At 41.3% G+C, this 19324-nt stretch overlaps 1 protein-coding gene across 1 annotated transcript in view; it reads left to right on the forward strand.

Moving 5' to 3' along the window:
* The window catches only part of ANK1 (ankyrin 1), a 203070-nt gene that overhangs the window by 117131 nt on the left and 66615 nt on the right, over positions 1-19324 (forward strand). Inside the window, exons 17-23 of the mRNA XM_069075835.1 lie at positions 7110-7307; positions 10565-10663; positions 12245-12343; positions 13628-13726; positions 15538-15630; positions 16530-16602; positions 18911-19007. Coding sequence (XP_068931936.1) covers positions 7110-7307; positions 10565-10663; positions 12245-12343; positions 13628-13726; positions 15538-15630; positions 16530-16602; positions 18911-19007 — 758 coding nt within the window. The remainder of the gene's footprint in view (positions 1-7109; positions 7308-10564; positions 10664-12244; positions 12344-13627; positions 13727-15537; positions 15631-16529; positions 16603-18910; positions 19008-19324) is intronic.

The raw sequence follows: 19324 nt of genomic DNA on the forward strand, positions 1-19324 counted from the left end.
CCATACAGATAGAACTGAGTTTCTGCAACAAATGTATTACTTTAAAAAATCATTGGTAGAATCATTTTGGACATTTGGTGGTTGTTGTTGGGTTTTGTGTAAGTTTTGCTCTTTTTTTTTTAACATTGTGGGACTAGGGGAGGGTCAATGTTTATATGAAAACATTTGCAAATTTTCAAAGCAATCTCTCAGAAAAATGTTGAACTCCTAGTATACAGTCAACTTGGTATCTTTTTATTAGTTAAACCCAATACTTACATATGTAGTTTGGACCATTTTGACTTTTCTATAACTAAATTTTGTGGCAAAAACTCAGAATTTGGGGAGGAGAATAACTTTGCATGCCTTTTATAGAACTGTTATTTACATAAAGACATTATTTCATCTATGAACTTAATCATAGCCAAGCACAAAGGAAATATAAGTAATGTTCCAAAGGAAAGATGGAAAAAATTAAAGGCACCTACTTTGGGGATGAGCTTAGATCCACATATAGGAAATTCATTAATTGCCTTGAAAACATTGCCAAAATGAAGAGTCTCTGATCTGTTGTTAAAATTGGGAAGAATGTAACTATTCCCTGTTCTTGGTGACAGCAATTTGAGTTTTCCACAAAATTTTGATAGAACAAGAATCATGTGGTGTTGATTTTTTTTTTAAAAAAAGTTTTATATTAGTTATTTTCATCTAATTTTGTATGCCGAAACAAATCTTTTTTTTTTTTAAAGCAATCAGGGTTAAGTAACTTGCTCAAGGTTACATGGCCAGTTATTTCTGGGTGTGGTGCTGAGTATCTGAGCCCAGATTTGATCCTCAGGTCAGCCCGACACTGGAGCCGGCTCTTACTCGCTGTGCTACCTGGCCGCCCCAACAAATCCTTTTTTCAATTATTAAAAAAAGTCATTGGTAAATCAAAGTTTTACAAATTGAATTATGTCTTAAATGAACTCAATGAGCTTGTTTGTTAAAGACACTTGGACTCCTACAATCAATCCATTGTAAAATAAAGGATCTATATCTATATATATATATATATGTATATGTATATGTATATGGACATATATACATATATATATATATATATAAATAGGAGTAATCACCCCGAGAATTTGTATATTTGACAGGGATAGGAACTGGACCTATGATGTCAAATTGTTGTTGTTCAGTCATTTCGGTTGTTTCCAACACTTCGTGACCCTATTTGGGGTTTTCTTGGCAAAGGTACTGGAGTGGTTTTCCACTTCCTTCTCCAGCTCATTTCCAGATGAGGAAATTGAGACAAATAGGGTTAAGTGACTTGCCCAGGGTCACAAAGCTAGGAAGTGTCTGAGGACAGATTTTAACTCAGAAAGACGAGTCTTCCTGATTCTAGGCTGGGCACTCTATCTACTGAACCACCCAGCTATCCTTCCTTGGTATAGGAATCTCTTAAGAAAGAAAACTTTGTCTACCAATTCAGGTTGGCACTATCCTTACAACTATTTGTCTTAGAGAATTGGCTAGAATCCCGACAGGTGAAGTAACTTACCTAAGGTTATACAGCCAGTGTAATCTCAGGGATGGGTCTTGAACCTGTTTCTTTCTGACTTAAAGACTGGCTCACTACCCACTATTCCATGCTGACTCTATGAATTTGGTTCATTGTTTGTTTTGCTTAAAATGAGATGAATTTATGTATCTTATACAACATATGCATTTTCTTTATATAACCCACAGTCAACTGTGGGGAAAGTCTGGTATAGTAGAGAAAATGCAGAGTTTGGAGTCAGGAAGACCTGTACCTTTAATACATGCTGTGTTACTCTGGACAAATCACTCAATTTTTATGCCCCTCAGGCAAGGTAAAGGGTCTTGAAACTATACCACACAATGACTAGTCAGTCTGAAGAAAGTGAGACCTGGGGAGATTCAGTAACTGTCTTTAAGTATTTGAAAGGCTATTTTATCCTGCCTGGCCATAAAGAGTCAAACTAGGAGCCTGGGTGGAAACTGCAGAGACAAGTTTTGGCTTGCTATAAAGGAAATTTTCCTATCAATGAGTCAAACAAGAATGGAATAGGCTCTTATCAGGAGCTTTTCATTGATGGAGGTCCTCAAGCAGAGAACTTCAACCCATTATGGAGGATATTTATTTTATTCTTATATATATAACATTTTGCTTTTCCCCCCAATTACTTGTTAAAACAATTTAAAAATATTTTTTTAAAGCTTTGAATTCCAAATTCTCTGCCTCCCTTCCTGTCCTCCCCCCTCCCTGAGATGGTAAGCCATCCGATATAGGTTATACATGTGCAATCATGTAAAGTATCATGGAGAATATTTTAGAGGGCATTCCTGCTTCAGATAGGACTACATTGACTACATGACTTCTGAGATTCCTTCCAGCTCAGAGACCCTATGATGCTATGAAATAATAGGGTACGCTCAACTTTTTTCCACTATTCCTTTTGTTTCTTCAAACTGGTACTTTTGTTAAAATTAAATAAATGGGACTTTCATAAGAACATAGAAGAGACCTTAGAGAAGGGTGAGACCTAGTTTGGTCCCTGATGGTCAGTTAAGAGTTATCATCTTGGATTCCATCAATAGAAGTATTAATGTCCAAAGGTAAAGGTAAGAGTGGATGTACCAAACTTCCTTTAGTCAGACCTCATCTGGACCACATCTAATAAATACTTGTTGTCAGAGTAATGCATTCAGTTCTCAGCATCACATTCTAGTAAGGATATTGACATGTAGAACCATGTCTAGAAGAGGGTGATTGGGATGGAAAAAGAACTGGAAAACATGGCCTACATGAAAGAGCTGGGAAGGGCTAGATATGAGCTGAAAAAGGGAAGATGTGGGGAAAACAAGATAAGTGTCTTCAAATATTTAAAGGGTTGTCATATAAAAGAATGAGTAGATTGGTTCTGCTTGCTCTCGGAAAGCTGATGGGTTGGAATTAGCAGGGAGAAAAATCTCAGTTGAACATAATTAGAACTTCTCAATAATAAGAGTTGTCTGTGTAATTATAATGACCAAGCTTGTCCCTGAAGAAGAGATAAGAAAATGCACCTCCCTCTCTTCTTTGCAGATGTGGGAGACTGTGCTTGTGAAGCATTGACTACACTGTCAGACCCGATTTATATTTTGGTTGGTTTAGTTTAGTTGTATTTTCTTTTTCTCAGCCCTTTTTTTGTAACTAGGTACAGTTCAATGGTTAGGCTCAGGAGAGGGATATGTTAGGAAATAAATACAATAAAAAATTGTATCAATAAAATTTTTGAAAGGATAAGAGCTATCAAAGATGTAATGGACTGGCTTCATTGCAAGTAGGTATTATTTCATTCTTTGTAGTGAGCTTCTCATCACTAGGTATTCAAGCAGAGACTGGATAACAACTTAGCCATAATTCATATTTTTATAGAACTTTAAGGTATGTAAGGCACTTTAGTCACAGCAACCCTATTAGGTAGATGGCACACTTATTATTTTATAAGTTGCAGAGGGTAAGTGGTCCAAGATTCAAATCCCAGTCTTGGGATTCCAAGCCCAGTGTTCTTTTCACCTCACCACCCTGACAGTCATCAGAGATGTTGGTGTGTGGTATTCGTCAGATTCAGGTTAGATTAGATGTCCCTTCCAACTCTAAAATCCAATCCCATGAATTTGTGACCTCAGAAAGATTCCAGTTGGTCCAGGAGAAAAGTCTGGCCACAGGGAACACTCTTAGAACAACACATAATAGACAATCTAATGCTAAATCATGGAGGGCAGAATTGACTGCTCCAGAGAAATGAGCGAGCACATGGGCCCAGCTGACACTTTGAGGTTTCCAAAGTAGATGCAGTCAGCCCATCCATTCAACCTCAGCCCTCCATTTTTGTCCCTTGACAGGGATGTGCTACTTGGTTTTAGTTTTTTAATCGAATACATATCAGTCAACCCTGAAGTTTCATCTACAAGTCCCATCTTCTCTCTGGATCCCTACCCCTGCTGCTGCTTCCAGCCACAGACCCAACCTTGCCATTCGTAACATTCAGCCCCTCCAAGAGCTGACTTACTCTTGCCTCCAAAAATAAAAAAAAGTGGGCCCCTTCCCCTCCCACTTACATAAAAGAAATGGGAGCCAGTTTCATGATATTTAAAGAGCACTGAATCCAAGTACAAAAGCTACACAGATGGATTTTTGTTTCCATGGTAAAAAAAAAAAAAAAAGAAAAGAAAAAACCCGCTCTACAAAGTCACGTCTGACAATTTTGTAGAATTTCACATGCAAATCTGTACGCATCACAAAATAGCTTTTAAAAACCCCCAACAACTTACAAATCCAATGTTAATGTTGATTAAAATGTCTGTGGATTTTTCTCCTGTGCAGTCCTTTAGATACATTTCTTCAAAGGAAGAAGTGAATGTGTGTAAAAAATAGTTGAGTGGCAGTGATTAATATGGTACCTGGTACATAGTAGGGGTATAATAAATGCTTAGAGTATTTAGGTGGTGCAGTGGATAGTGTGACAGGCCTGGAATCAGGAAGACTCAACTTTGTGGGTTCAAATCTGGCCTCAGACACTTACTAGCTGGGCAAATTACTTAACCCTTTTGCCTCAATTCCTCTTCTGTAAAATGATCTGGAGAAGGAAATGGCAAAGCACTCTAGTATCTTTCCCAAAGAAATCCCAAATGAGGTCACAAAAAATCTACACAACTGAAAAACAACAGCAATGATAAGTGCTTGTTGACTGACTAACAGCCATCCATCCTGTTCTTTGTCCCCATCATTTGCTTTTCAATGGAAAATCTTGCAGTTTTCTTAAAACCTCATGACTTCCCATGCTATTTTCAAATAAGATAATGAATGTAAAGCTCTTTGTGAACATTTACCAGGGGTGTCGGACAGCCACCTCAAATCAGCTCCTGAGAAATAATTTATAATTTTTCATTGTGAGCGTTTACAGGCAAAACACTTACAGGCAGTTAGGTGGTGCAGTGGTTAGAGAATTGAGTCTGGAGTCAGGGAGACCCCTCTTCCTGAGTTATTTAGCCTCAGACACTTACTAGCTGTGGGATCCTGAGCAAGTCACTTAGCCCTGTTTCCCTCAGTTTCGTCTCTGTAAAATGAGCTGAAGAAGGAAATGGCAAACCACTCCAGGGTCTTTGCCAAGAAAACCCCCAATGGAGTCACAAAGAGTTGAATAAGAACAAATCTCACTCCGATATTTACCTCCATGTGACCACAAGCACGCCTCATTTTTCTCAACTATAAAGTGATGAGGTTGGGCTAGATGATTGGCCAAAGCCTGCCATTTTCAGTCCTCTCTATTTCTTTATCTATGATGCCATTGTGATGAGAATCTGGGAAGGGCTAGAGATATAGCCTTAGGATTTATCTGTGTAGAATTGATCATTGACGCTGTAAAAGTGGATGAGATCATTAAGGGAGAAAATGTAAAAAATAAAAAGGGAAAAGACCTAGGTGAAACAGCCCTAATGGATACCCACAATCAGATCATGTAATCCAACCCCCTTGTTTTCTGCTGTCGGTAGGGAATTAAAGTTTCCTTCAAAGCTCAACTCAGGTGCTATGTTCTGCTGTTGTTCAGTTTTATCTTACTCTTTGGGACCCCATTTGAGATTTTCTTGGCAAAGACACTGAAGCGGTTTGCCATTTCCTTCTCCAGCTTTTTTAATAAATGAGGAAACTGAGGCAAACAGGGTTAAGTGACCTGCTTAGGCTCACACATAGTGTTTCAGGCCAGATTTGAACTCAGGTCTTCCTGACTCCAGACCCAGAGCTCTATCTACTGTGCCACCTCAATGCCCCTACACAAAACTTTTCTTGATCATCCAATTCAGCATTTCTCAAACTTTTTGGTCTCAGAAATTATTGAGAACTTCAAAGACCTTTTTATGTGAGTTATATCTATTGTCCATTAGATTGTAAGCTCCTTGAGGTCAAGGGCTGTCTTTTTGCCTCTTTTCATATGCTTAGCATAGTGTCTAGCACATTTGTTGTTCAGTTGTTTCTGACTCATTGTGACACTGTGGACCGTACTGCCCACGGGGTTTTCTTGACAAGGATATTGGAGTGGTTTGCCATTTTCTTTTCCAGTGGAGAAAGCACATAGTAGGAGCTTAATAAATGTTTTCTTATTAATTGAAATTTATCATATTAGAAATTGAAACTAATACTTTTAATAATATTTATTAATTTATTTTAAAATAGCAACAACAGATATATTACAGGTTAACATAAACGTTTTTATGAAAATTAACTCATTTTCTGAAACAAAGCACATTTACTGAGAATAGCATTGCTTTACATAGTATCTGATCAAGAAAAGAAAACTAGACTCTCATATCTGCTTCTGTATTCAGTCTGTTTTGGTTGAAGTGTACGAAGGAAATCCAGCCTCACATGGTTATGTAGTTGGAAAAGGAAAGTGTTATAATAGGCAAATAGTGTTAGTATTATTATGAAAAATATTCATGATGTGAGTCCTAACAAGGTCTCAGGGGCCCTCAGGGTTTCCTGGACTACTACTAAAGTGGATCTTAACCTTTTGGGGGGTATTTAGATCCTTTTGGCAAATAGTCTGGCAAAGCCTATAGACCACTTCTCAATGTTTTTTTTAATGCATAAAATAAATAGGATTACAAAGGATATTATATTGAAAGACTGCTACCAGTTGTTTTGTTTTGTTTTTAAGCAAGTTCATGAACCCAGGTTAGGAACTCATAGCCTAGTTGCTACTACTCTCTCCCTCCTCAAGCTACCTTGTATTTGCTTATCTGGGTAAATGCTGTATCCAATAGAATAAATACTCTCCCAGGGCAAGAGCTCTTTTTCATGTTGTCTTTGTATTTCCCTTACTTAGCGTGATGCCTTGTACATAGTAGGTGATAAATTAAGTAACTTGCCCAAGATCACAGCAGCAGGATGTAAACCTACATGCTTTAATTCCAAACCCAGGGTTTTCCATGCCACTATGCTATCTCATGGTATATAACAGTAGCTTGGCCATTAGGGATAGTGTCTTTAAAACATCTGCCATTTTATGGTACCACTGTGGATTTGTAATCACTGCACTTCTAGTAGACTTATCTAGGTCTCATTCCTTTTCCAGAATGGCTACACCCCTCTACACATCGCTGCCAAACAGAACCAGATGGAGCTTGCCAGCAACTTGCTACAATATGGGGGGTCCGCAAATGCTGAATCAGTACAAGGTGTGACACCCCTTCACCTTGCGGCCCAAGAAGGTCACGCGGAAATGGTCGCTCTGCTACTCTCAAAACAAGCTAATGGCAACCTGGGGAACAAGGTAACTTCTGGGGTTTCTAGCATCCTTGGGTACTGCGCTGCAGTGCCAGGGACTGAGGCTGGTAACCAGGTTGGCAGAGGAGACTGATAGAGAAGAAGGCCTCATCATCCATTATCATAGCTGCCTGGCTTCTGAGCGGGAGGGTGCAGACTCCCAACAACCTCAAGTCATACCATGCCGAACATTCATTTCCTGAAGGGGAAACCAATGGTCTCGAGGAGGCTGTGATGATAGGGCATTTATGCATACAGTCTTTGGAAAGCCAAAGAAGGGAATAAAATTTAAGGTCATTTAGATTTCCTAATCGCAAGAGTCCTATTGACTCTTGCTGCTATGGGCTGAAAAGCTCTTTTTCAGGGAAAGAACAGAACCACTGACAGTAATAAGGGAGTCGGCACATTAGGCTTATTGGATTTAACAGGAGTCCTGTGGCAGCTGCATTTTGTGTTGCTGTTTGGCTTCCTCTGTTGGGTTGTTCTGTGGCAATTTAGCCCAGGAGTTAATAATGACGATGCAGCCCTCAGCTACTGCAAAACATTAACTAACCCATCCAATAGCCCCTGGAGGCAGATTAGCAGTATTGCTCTGATAGACTCTGCATTTATATACGACATCCACTTTGGCCAAATCCTTTGAACTTGAAGGAAATATCCTTCCTTAGCTTATATGATGGAAGGACCATAGGATTCTGCATAGGAAGAGAGCCCAGAGATGATCTGATCACCTCATCTTACAAGGGAGGAAACTGAGGCTCACACAGGTAGCGAGTAGGCCAGCTGGGATTTGAACCCAGATCATCTTCATCTTTATCATCATCATCATCATCATCTTCTTCTTTTCCTCCTCCTCCTTTTCCTCCTCTTCCTACTCCTTCTTCTTCTCCTTCTCCTCTTCTTTCTTCTCTTTCCTCTTCTCCTCCTTCTCCTCTTCTTCCCTGCCTCCTCCTCCTTCTTATTCTTCTTCCCCTCCTCTTCCTCATTCTTCCCCTCCTATTCCTCCTTCTCCTTCTTCCTCTCCTCCTCCTCTTTGGAAGAGACCCATAGTTTTATTGGTATGAGGGACTTGGACTAGATGGCCTCTAAGGACTTTTCCAGCTCTAAGTGTGTGCTTCTATGTACATATGTAAGTATAAGCAGAATCCATATGTGGGGACAAAATGCAAAATAAATGTAAGCTGGTTAAATGCAAATTAGTGAGGGAGAATAATAGCAATTGGTCGGATCAGGAAAGGAATTGTATAGAAAGTAATGGTTGAGCTTCATCTTGAAGGAAGTTAGGGATTATATGAAATGGCAATGAGGAAGGAACGCATTCCAGGCATGGCAGACTGCCAGTGGAAAGGTATGGAGACTGGAATGGAGCACCATGAGTAAGGAACCGAGAAGAGTTGGCATCCACATCAGTATCTTTAGACAACTCCTTTTTCCTCTTCTTCAGAATGTTTTATCCTGGTACCATCAGAGTTTCATTCTTTAGAGCTGCCCATACCAACTGAGCTGGCTTTCTTGGCAGTATTTTAGTTCATGGGAACCTACCGTCTCCTTTCTGTGAATCCACTGAAATCTGCTCTAAAAATCTAGAGGGCCTAGGTGGCGCAGTGAATAGAGCACCAGCCCTGGAGTCAGGAGGACCTGAGTTCAAATGTGGCCTTGACACACTTATTAGCCATGTGACTTTGGGCAAGTCACTTAACCCCAATTGCCCTCCAAAAAAAAATTTTTTTTAAATCTAGAGTGCACACCATAGTATTATACCTAGCTTTCCTTTCCACTATTGCAAGTGGGGGGCTTCCTCACAAGAGGCCAGTGATGTCTATTTCAGCCACGAGTTCCCCCTCACTGGGAACAATGAGGTCCAGGAAGTAGCTCTCCTCATTGGTTCTTCCATCTTTTAAAGGAAGAAAAATATAATTAAAGCAAGTTAAGAAATTATTAGTTGCTCTGCTTTAGAGAAAAAGAGGATTCCAGCAGACATTTGGATAAGTGAAGTCCCTACCATGATTCCGTTCCACCACCATGTTTGGCTTATGGGGCATTTTCTGAATACCTCAACTCTTCCTTCTTTTTGTCCAGGCTATTGATCTCTATCCTTCCTAGTCAAATCTCTGATTCTAGGCTATGCAATGAACCAGCTCAAAATATAGAACAATAGTTTCATGGTTTGGGGGGTGGGGTGTTCATTTGACTGTAAAGTCTCTATTTTTTTCTTTGCTCTGTAGATTTCACATGCTAAAAAAGTATTAATACCAGCAAACAAGAACATTTATGTAGTATTTTAAGATTTGCAAGGCACTGTACAGATATTATCTCATTTGATCCTCACAACAACCCTAGGAGGTAGGTGCTGTTATTATCCCTATTTTAAAGATGGAGAAACGGAGGCAGGCAGCAGTTACACGACTTCCCTAGTGTCGTATAGCTAGTAAGTGTCTGCGACTGGATCTACACTCAGGTCTTCCTGACTCCAGGCCCAGAGCTCTGTGCACTATGATGCCACCTGGGCATCTACCTAACATTTCTGTAGTACTTCATATTTTTCACATCTATGGTCTTATTTTATCTTCAAAAGTATCCTGTGAAGATTGCAGGTTAGGTACTCTCTCCCCCATTTTCCAGATGAGAAAATTGAGTTCCAAAAAAGTGAAATTACTATCCAAAGGTAATAATAATAAGACCCTGGTCTCCCAACACTCCCTCCACTAGTAATAGCAGACCTCCAAGTGTCTCAGTGGATAGAACACTGGGCCTGGAGTCAGGAATACCTGAGTTAAAATCCAGCCTCAGACACTTATAGGCTGTGTGACCCTGGGCAAGTCACTTAACTTCTGTTTGCCTCAGTTTCCTCAACTGCATAATGAGACACCTGCTTCCCAGATATGTTGTGAGGCTCAAAGTATATTGCCTGACATATAGTGGGTGCTAAATAAATGTTAACTAGTATTATTATTAGTACAGCCTTGCACACTTTCTAGCTGAGTCTCTGAGTAAGTCACTTAGTCTCTGTCTGCCTCAATTTCCCCATCTGTAATATGGGGATGATAATCATAACAGTTACCTCGAAGGGCTTTTCTGAGTATCAGATGAGTGCATAGGTAAAAGTGCTTTGCAAACCTTAAAAGCTCTATATAAATATTATTATGGATCATTCTTTCTACTGTGGTTTATGATCAGAGACAGAGATTAAGCTCAGTGGATGGGTCTCTGATACTTAGGTTGATCTCAACAGTGATGAAATGTTGTCACTGTTTTTCTTTTCAGAGTGGCCTCACTCCTCTCCACCTGGTGGCTCAAGAGGGCCATGTGGCCGTAGCGGACGTGCTCATCAGACAGGGGGTCACAGTGGATGCCACCACCCGGGTAAAACCACGAACCCATTTCAGGCAATGAATTGCATGTGTGGTGCTCCTCTTCTCTGCTCCCTTTCCCCCCCACCTTCCCTCCTCTAAGACATACATACACACAAATGTACACACGTGCATGTGTGTGCACATATACACATGCACGTGTGTGCATGTACACACATATACTCCAAAAACAAAAAAACAAAATGCTTCTCTTCCCTCATGTGGCCTCCTTTTGATCTACTATTGTAAAACTATGGTGACCTTGTCCATAGAACGTGGCGATCCCTTCATGCAAACAGTCTTCTGGAGAAAGTTGCAAGGGTTGAGACATGTTGAAAAGTCAAACATGCTTCATTTTTCTTTTCATTTTGGATAATTTTCCAGGGCCAGGACTTCAAGCATCTCTAGGGAAGGTGTTAAGTAAATGGATGATAACAGCCCAAATTCCCACAATTCCACTTTAGACTTTATCGGAATGTTTTCCGCACAACAACCCTCTGGAGGGGCTCATTGCTACAAATGCCAATATCTCCACTGAGGCTTAGAAAGGTTAAGTCACTTGCCCAAGAAAATGCAGCAGCTCCATGTTGGAACTGGGGCTTAAACCCATATTTGTGAGTCCCAGACCTGTGCCTTTCCCACTATACAACAATGCATAAGTTTGAAATCTGTTATGCAACATTAGCATTATTATGCAACATTATTATTATGCAACATTAGCATGGCAAGATGCATCACTGCACAGATCACAATACATCTGTGATTTAATTAATAATACCTTGCACTTATATGGCACCTTAAGGTTTTCAAAAAGTGGAACATATGATTATCTTTTTTGCCCTCACAACAACTTTAGGTGCTATTGTCATTCCCATTCTACAAATGAGGAAACTGAAATGAGGCTGAGAAATTAAATTACTTTTCCCCAGGATCATCCAGCTAGTAGGTGTCCGAGGCGGGAGTTGAACTCGGCTCTTCCTGATTCCAAGTCCAGCGCTCATGCCCACTGTTCAACCTCACTGCCTAACATTTACAGTTATGTCCACCTCAGAGAAGTTATGACTTACCCATGATCACACAGCTCATAATAGGGGCAGGATGCGGAACTCAGGCCTTCTTGTCTCTAGTATTTCTATAGTCCCTCTGTTGTATCATGCTTAGTCTTACAATCTTAACATTAAGCCATGGCGGCTGCCACAATGAAAAGAACAGGGAACCCAACAATCCCCCGAAGTCCCCTAAAAACACTCCTTAGGATTAAGAGGAATTGTTCATATTTCTCATGATTCTCACAACTACCTTGTCCAGTAGGAGACAGAAGTATCATCTTCCCCATTTTGCAGAGGAAAATGCTGAGAGGCTTGGGGAGGTGAGATTACTTACCCACAGACTGACGGCTGGTAAGGATGAGTCTCCTGAGCTCCAGCACAGGACTCTTTCAACTACCCCACGAGCAATGGCTCCTTATGGATAAGGAGTAACAGCTCAGAAGAAATGCTTCTTTTCATGTCCCAGCGCCTTATACCTCATAGGTGCTCAAAAAATGTTCACTGAATTCAATTAAATTAATTCATCTTTACTTTTTTTTCCCCAGATGGGCTATACCCCATTACACGTGGCCAGCCATTATGGAAACATCAAGCTGGTAAAGTTCCTGCTACAACACCAGGCAGATGTTAATGCAAAGACTAAGGTACAGGAGAGATTGTTTTCCTTGGGAAATTCAGGTACTCCTATGGGCTCAGTTACCACCCCTACACTGATGACTTCATATGTATATATCTAGCCCTATCTCACTCCTAAGCTCAATTCCACATTTCCAGCCACATGTCTGAAAGGCATTTCCAACCAAATGTGTCCAAAATGGAATTCATCCTTTCCCCAAAACCCCATCACCATCCCTATTTCTGATGCAGAAACCATTCAGACTCAAAACCTCACATCCTTGACTCTTCTTTCTTCACTCCCCATCCCCTAAATCCAGTCATTTGACAAGTTCTCACCTCCATAAAATACCTCCTAGTCCATCCCCTTTTCCCGTCATCCTAGATTTCCTAATTATTTTTCCTGTTTCGTCTCTCCTGCCTCTAATCCACTCTTCACACAGTAACCAAAATGACCTTCCTACAGCACATTTGGACCATGTCACTTCCCCACTCAAAAACTTTCAATGGCTCCCTATTGCCTCTAGGATAAAATATGAACCCTTACTTAAAGCACTCTGCAATCTGACTCTACTCTACCTTTACAACTTTATTTCTCCACTTTACAAATTCTACATTCCAGCTTAATTAAACTAGCAATTAATTGTACTCAATATGTTATGTTCTTCCCCTTTTTGTTTGCACAGGCCATTAGCTGTGTCTGGAAATAATCCTTCCTCTTTTCCACCTCTTCCTTTGAGGCTCAGCTCAGACACCTCCTTCATGAAACCATCTCCAATCCTCTCCCTCCCCAACCTCCCAGCTAAAAGTGATCTCTCCTTCCTTAAATTTCTCTGAAGAACTTTGCTACATTTTTCCTTTGCCCCCATCAGCCCTATCCTGAATCATTCACATCTATGTATATGTCACTTCTTCCCCAAGAGGAACATAAACTCATTAAGGATAGGAACTACCCCAACACAGTACCCTGCACATAGTAGGCACTTTTAATACATATTTATTTAACTAGATTGGACACCTTAGTTCTAGTTCTTATATTATCCCATGCTAAATGCAAGGTTGTGATGTAGCTGGAAGAAATTCTGAGCATGTGTGGCTTTACTCCTGCTGGTGAAGATTTGAAAAGCAAGGTTGGGGTACAAACATAACCTGGAGGGAAGTTTTTTCCACTTCTGATGTTTCTATAAACATTTACAATTTAGTTGGCTATTCTCCACCGCAATACTAAATGAGCAGAGTGTCCCTAGGATTTGAGGGGTTCTCTTGTCCAGCAAAACAGCACCTCCTAACAAAATCCCTACCTTCCATTGCAGCTAGGATACACTCCTTTGCACCAGGCGGCTCAACAAGGACATACGGATATTGTGACACTGCTGTTGAAGAATGGTGCTTCCCCCAATGAAGTCAGCTCTGTGAGTATCTTGTGTTTCTTCTTACTTAGATGCTATCCAGAGACACCTTCAGCAGGTTCTTTCATCCGCCAAGGTTCTTTCAGCTGGCATTAGTTGCCTTTAATAGTAATTCTCTGACTTGAACACCCTTTCAGTCTGTACCTATAAATCAGATAGCTTCACTACCCTAAAACTCAGTTAACTGGAATACTCAGAAAAATTAGGGCAAAAGGGTCAGCTAGGTGGTGTAGTGAATAGAGCACCGGCCCTGGAGTCAGGAGGACCTGAGTTCAACTCCAACCTCAGACACTTAACGCTTACTAGCTGTGTGACCTTGGGCAAATCACTTGACCCCAACTGCCCTGCCTTCCTCCCTCCAAAAAGACAAAAAAAAATTAGGGCTATAATGGTGGCCCCATTCTTAGCAGCAGTTACGGAACTCAGAAGGAGTTTTGCAAAAGATATAGACAGAAAGCAATGAGCCATTAATGACAGCACTTTTTAACTCATCCAAAGAAAGGCCTCAAGAAGGGATATGGGCCTGCTTGGGACAATTTTCAACAAGGGAAAGTTACAACCAGGTGTATCACTAGGACCTCAGGTCTTTAGGCCACAGCAAGAAGAGGAAGGGGTGAGTAATAGAGCAGCTGTGGTGAAGCCTTCCTCAGATCTGGCGTTCCTAGTTCTGTTGACCTTACCCTTAGCTCTTCCTAATGAGTACAGGTGATACCTGGGGTACAGGTGTCTTCACACCAGTGTAACTCCCTGAGGCAGCTGAGAGTCAGGGATTTTAAGCTCATTAAGAGCAGACATTGTATTGTAGCTATTTTATATCCCCTATGGGGCCCTGAACAGGAGGTTTTTTTTTAACACCCATGTTAAAATGAATCAAATCATTATGAATTAGTCATCTTCACCAAGTTCTGAAGGCGGATCTATGGAAGGTTTAAGAGATGAGATGAAAACTACCACATAATGATTCCAGGACATGCTCTGTACACTGATTTATTTTTTTCTTTTTATATATATATTTTTTGCTTTTTGGAGGGCAATTGGGGTTAAGTGACTTGCCCAAGGTCACACAGCTATTTTTTTGTGTTAAGTGTCTGAGGCTGGATCCGAACCCAGGTCCTCCTGACTCCAGAGTTGGTGCTCTATTCACTGTGCCACCTAGCCACCCCTATTTTTTTCTTAATAACTTTCTCCTGCTCATGTGTTTTCTTGCTGACGACCTCAGAGCTCATCTCATCCTGTTCTTCCATGTTGCAGACCAGGCCTGACTCAAAATGGACTGGTTGTTTCAGTTTGTGACTGGAACAAAACGAGGCATATGGATCATATAACAAGTAACAAAACTCAGCCATAGCATGGAAAGGATATTCAGCAAGGATTCAGCATCAATTCGGCTAGGCACAGCTTCCCTGATTCAGTAATGGCCATGTTGGCACTCCAGTCATACACAGGTGTCAAGACTGAGCAAGGAGCCCCTTCTCTGGAACTGGCTTTTGTATTTGGGCCACTAGGAGCTATATCCGTGGTTTGAGCCTTAGTTCCCTGAACCAGTAACTTCCCAAGGGTGCTTCTAATACCTTTTAAGGAAAATCTAGGCTACCATGTGTGTAGTAGATTTTGTTCCTATGGCACCTACCTAAATTTAAAAAATCCTTGAAGATGTGATGTGATAGAGAACTTTTGTGGCAGTCAGAGTCTATCTATGCAGGCCCTGTGAAGCAGGCACACAAGCATGGATCCCAATGGAAATGGAATGGGTTTTCTCCCAGCCCTGTCTCTTCCTCCCCATTTAATCCTGCCTTCTTTTCTTCCTTTGTCAGAATGGAACTACTCCTTTGGCCATTGCCAAACGCCTCGGCTACATTTCTGTAACTGATGTGCTGAAAATTGTGACAGATGAAACCGGTGTTGTGGTAAGTACAATTCTCTCTGTAGCTCACCCCAGACATCCTAGGAATGTGTGAACTCAGGGCAATCCCACAGACTGTACCTACGGCAAGCACCATTAAACATACCATCAGTTCAGCAGGGGACAGGGAGGGAAGGAGTAGGCTACCACTTTGGAGGGAAAGGGGGCAGTCAGAAGACAAAGATCCTAGAACTCAGGTGTGAGACTTTCTTCTATATAGTGCCCTGGGGTAAAACCCCAACTGCCTCATCCTAGTTACGTCTTATTATTTACAAGAATCTTAACCCATGGACTGATGGCCCAGTGGGAGTGATCGGATCCATTTGGGAGCAGAGCTCAGGGCCTTTGCAGTGCTTGCAATAGACCGGTATATTGATAACACTCAAATGTGTTTTCTCACTTCCCCACATAGGGTCTTGCTGCCACCTAGTGTCACTGGAAAGCACAAAGAGACTAGGTTTCAGGGTATTAAAATTAAGATGTATAGGAAGGAGAGAAAATAAGAGCTGGTGTTTTCCGTTTCATTATTCTGATCATAATCAGCCTTTTCTTGAGGTTAGGTTCTCTGTCTGAAACATCTGATTCCTACTTTGATAATTAAGTAATCTCCTTTCTCCTTACTCCTTTTTCTTCATCCTGGTCCTAAGTTGTTGTGAAGAAAGCATCAAATTTGGAGTCAAAGAATGTGGGTTCAAGTCTTGTAGCTTATTAGAGTGACCTTGAACAAGTAAATTAAGCTCTCCGAGCCTCAGTTCCCACATGTATAAGATGGAATAATGAAATTTACTCCATCTAGTTTCACCAGGAAATACCATAAGCATAGTGCTGTGTTAACCTCCTATTACTGGCAGCAGTTGGGTCTCTGAAAATTCCAAAAATTAAGTCTCTGTTTCTCTCTTTCAGTTAGTCAGCGATAAGCACCGAATGAGCTTCCCAGAGACAGTGGATGAGATTCTGGATGTCTCTGAAGATGAAGGTAAGGGGTGAGGTCACTAAATTCAGGATAAAGAAGAGGGACTGGACACGAAGAGCTTGCAGATACTTACCTTATACTCTTCTCTAGGGTATTCCAGCACTCCCGCTTCTGGGAACATGAATGGAGATTCTAAAGTTCTTCCCCACACATACACTTTTTTTTTCTTTTTGGAGGGGGGAAGGCAGGCAATTGGGGTTAAGTGACTTGCCCAAGGTCACACAGCTAGTAAGTGTTAAGTGTCTGAGGTTGGATTTGAACTCAGGTCCTTCTGACTCCAGGGCCAGTGCTCTATTCACTGTGCCACCTAACTGCCCCCCGACACACACACACACTTTTTAACTGCTGCTTTTATTAAAATCTACCACCACTCCAAGCATGCGTGCACACACGCACAAAACACATGCACACACAATTTGTAATCATGAGAATTCTAGAATCAAAATGAACCTTAGAGAGAGGAACTTACCTGAGCCAGCTTCTCTCATCAGCTCCTTAGAGCAGATGGTTAAATTTTCAGGGTGAGCATTTCCAACTCAGAAATCAGTAAATGCTACAAACTGGGGTTCGATTGACTGTTCTGTTGACTTCTACACTTAAGAAAGTGATGGGGAAAGGTATTAATAATGCATATTAAACTTTAAAAGTCTACCATGTGCACCATTTTTTCCCCAAGGAACCAGTAGCTAAACGTTTACCTTGCACGCCACTGCTTAGCAGCTTTCTGATCCAATATCCTGCCCTTCTCTCTCAGAGTTCCTCTCTCCACTCATAGTGGATAGTGCTGGAATTGAAGTCAGGAAAATCTGGGTTCAAATTCTGCCTCTCATAATTCTAGGCCATGTGACTATGGGCAAGTCACATAATTTCTCTGAGCCTTAGGCAACTATATGAGGCATATTGGTTAATTTATAAACAGTCTATATAGGTGGATTGATTTCTTATACCCTGACAAAATCAAAATCCCTGACATGCTGATGTAATAGTAATGTGCATTCCATGTACCTTCAACTGATTTTTTTAATTGTTTGAACTCAGGATTTTCTTTAATAAGCTGTCTTATGAATGATGAAATTCCAGGCATTTTCTTTATCACAAAATATCCAAGAGCCGCTATCCTTTTATCTAACTTGAGTTTGGAGATGGCTCTCACCTTCTCCCACCCCCATCCATGAAGTGAATTAGTCCCTTTCTCTGGCTTGTAGGGTGACACATATAAGCTATATAACCTGCCTCTTGCTATAACGCTGACTTGAATCCTGTATTTCCTTAAACTTGGCTCTTTTTTGCTTTCCAGGAACTGCTCATGTAACTATAATGGGTATGAAACGCTTTCTGTTCCCTGTGGTCCTTTGTCACCAGAGTACATTTCACCCTAAACAACCCCACTCTCACTAACCCATCCCTCACCACCACCGCTTTCCAGCTTTCTGGGCTGGCTACCAGACCAGGAGCAAGGAACCTGATTAAATTAGGAACTGTCTAATCATGAGAACCATCCCCTTTGGCAGGGAGTCCCTGCCCACCCATCTCTGTGTTTGTTCCCATGCTGCTGTGTTTGTGGTATTACGTGCATGAGCTGCTCTTTCATTCTGTCAGCTCCAGATTCATAAAGCCAGAAAACCTACTTTGTGGTACCAGGGGAAGGCATCCACAAGGTCAAGGTCATGGCCTCCTAAACAAGGACTAGCAGGGCTGGGGGGATGAGGAGAATTGCGACTAGACGTGCAGACAGCCAATTCGATCATATTTGAAACTTCTTTGTAATAGGTCCAAGCCAGACTTAAATAATGGCACTGTGGGTCTTATATAAGCCACATTAGTGGGCTTTAAAATGAAGGGTTTCAATTCTATTGTAGCAATTATTCAATTTATCCCTCATTAATGCATGCTTTGGGAAGAATGAACTCAGAGAGTGCTGATATCTCAAGTGCTCTCCTCAAAAGGATCTGCTACAAAGCAAAATACATCAGACTAAGCTACAAAGCAAAGTGCATCAGGCTAAGAGAATTCCTTCTGTCTCCTGTCTGCCTTTTCCTAACCAAGCTTATTGATGCATTGGGATTTGTATGTCCCTTTACATAGGGTCTTAGTGAACCCAAGGCTAGAGGAAATAAACTAGTTGAATTATTTTCTAATTTCTTCTAAAAGTTCTGGCATTTTAAGCACCTTCTACCTCAGTGGTGGAAGTGTTGGGAGGAAGAACAGAGGAAAGTACTTTAAAAGACAAAAACAACTAAGTGTCCAACCCCCCCAAAAAGTCTTTTTTTGTCTCTGTCCTTTCCTGAGTTTAAATTTCTGTCCATTTCAGGAGATGAACTTGTGGGCTCCAAACCTGAGAAGCAGGATTCCAGGGATGCAGATGAAGAGAAGGAGCTCCTGGACTTTGTGCCCAAGTTAGATCAAGTGTAAGAATCACCTTCCCAGAGGAAGAATTCACATGAATGAAAGGATGGATGGATGGATGGATGGATGGATGGATGGATGGATGGATGGATGGATGGATGGATGGATGGACGGATGGACGGACGGACGGACGGACGGACGGACGAATGGATGGATGGACGGATGGATGGATGGATGGATGGATGGATGGATGGATGGATGGATGGACGGATGGATGGACGGACGGATGGACGGACGGACGGATGGACGGACGGACGGATGGACGGACGGACGGATGGATGGATGGATGGATGGATGGATGGATGGATGGATGGATGGA

The sequence above is a fragment of the Petaurus breviceps genome, unplaced genomic scaffold, assembly GCF_028583685.1.
Source record: "Petaurus breviceps papuanus isolate PSGF00001 unplaced genomic scaffold, PetGlider_PUasm1.0 90919, whole genome shotgun sequence".
Lineage (NCBI taxonomy): Eukaryota > Metazoa > Chordata > Mammalia > Diprotodontia > Petauridae > Petaurus > Petaurus breviceps.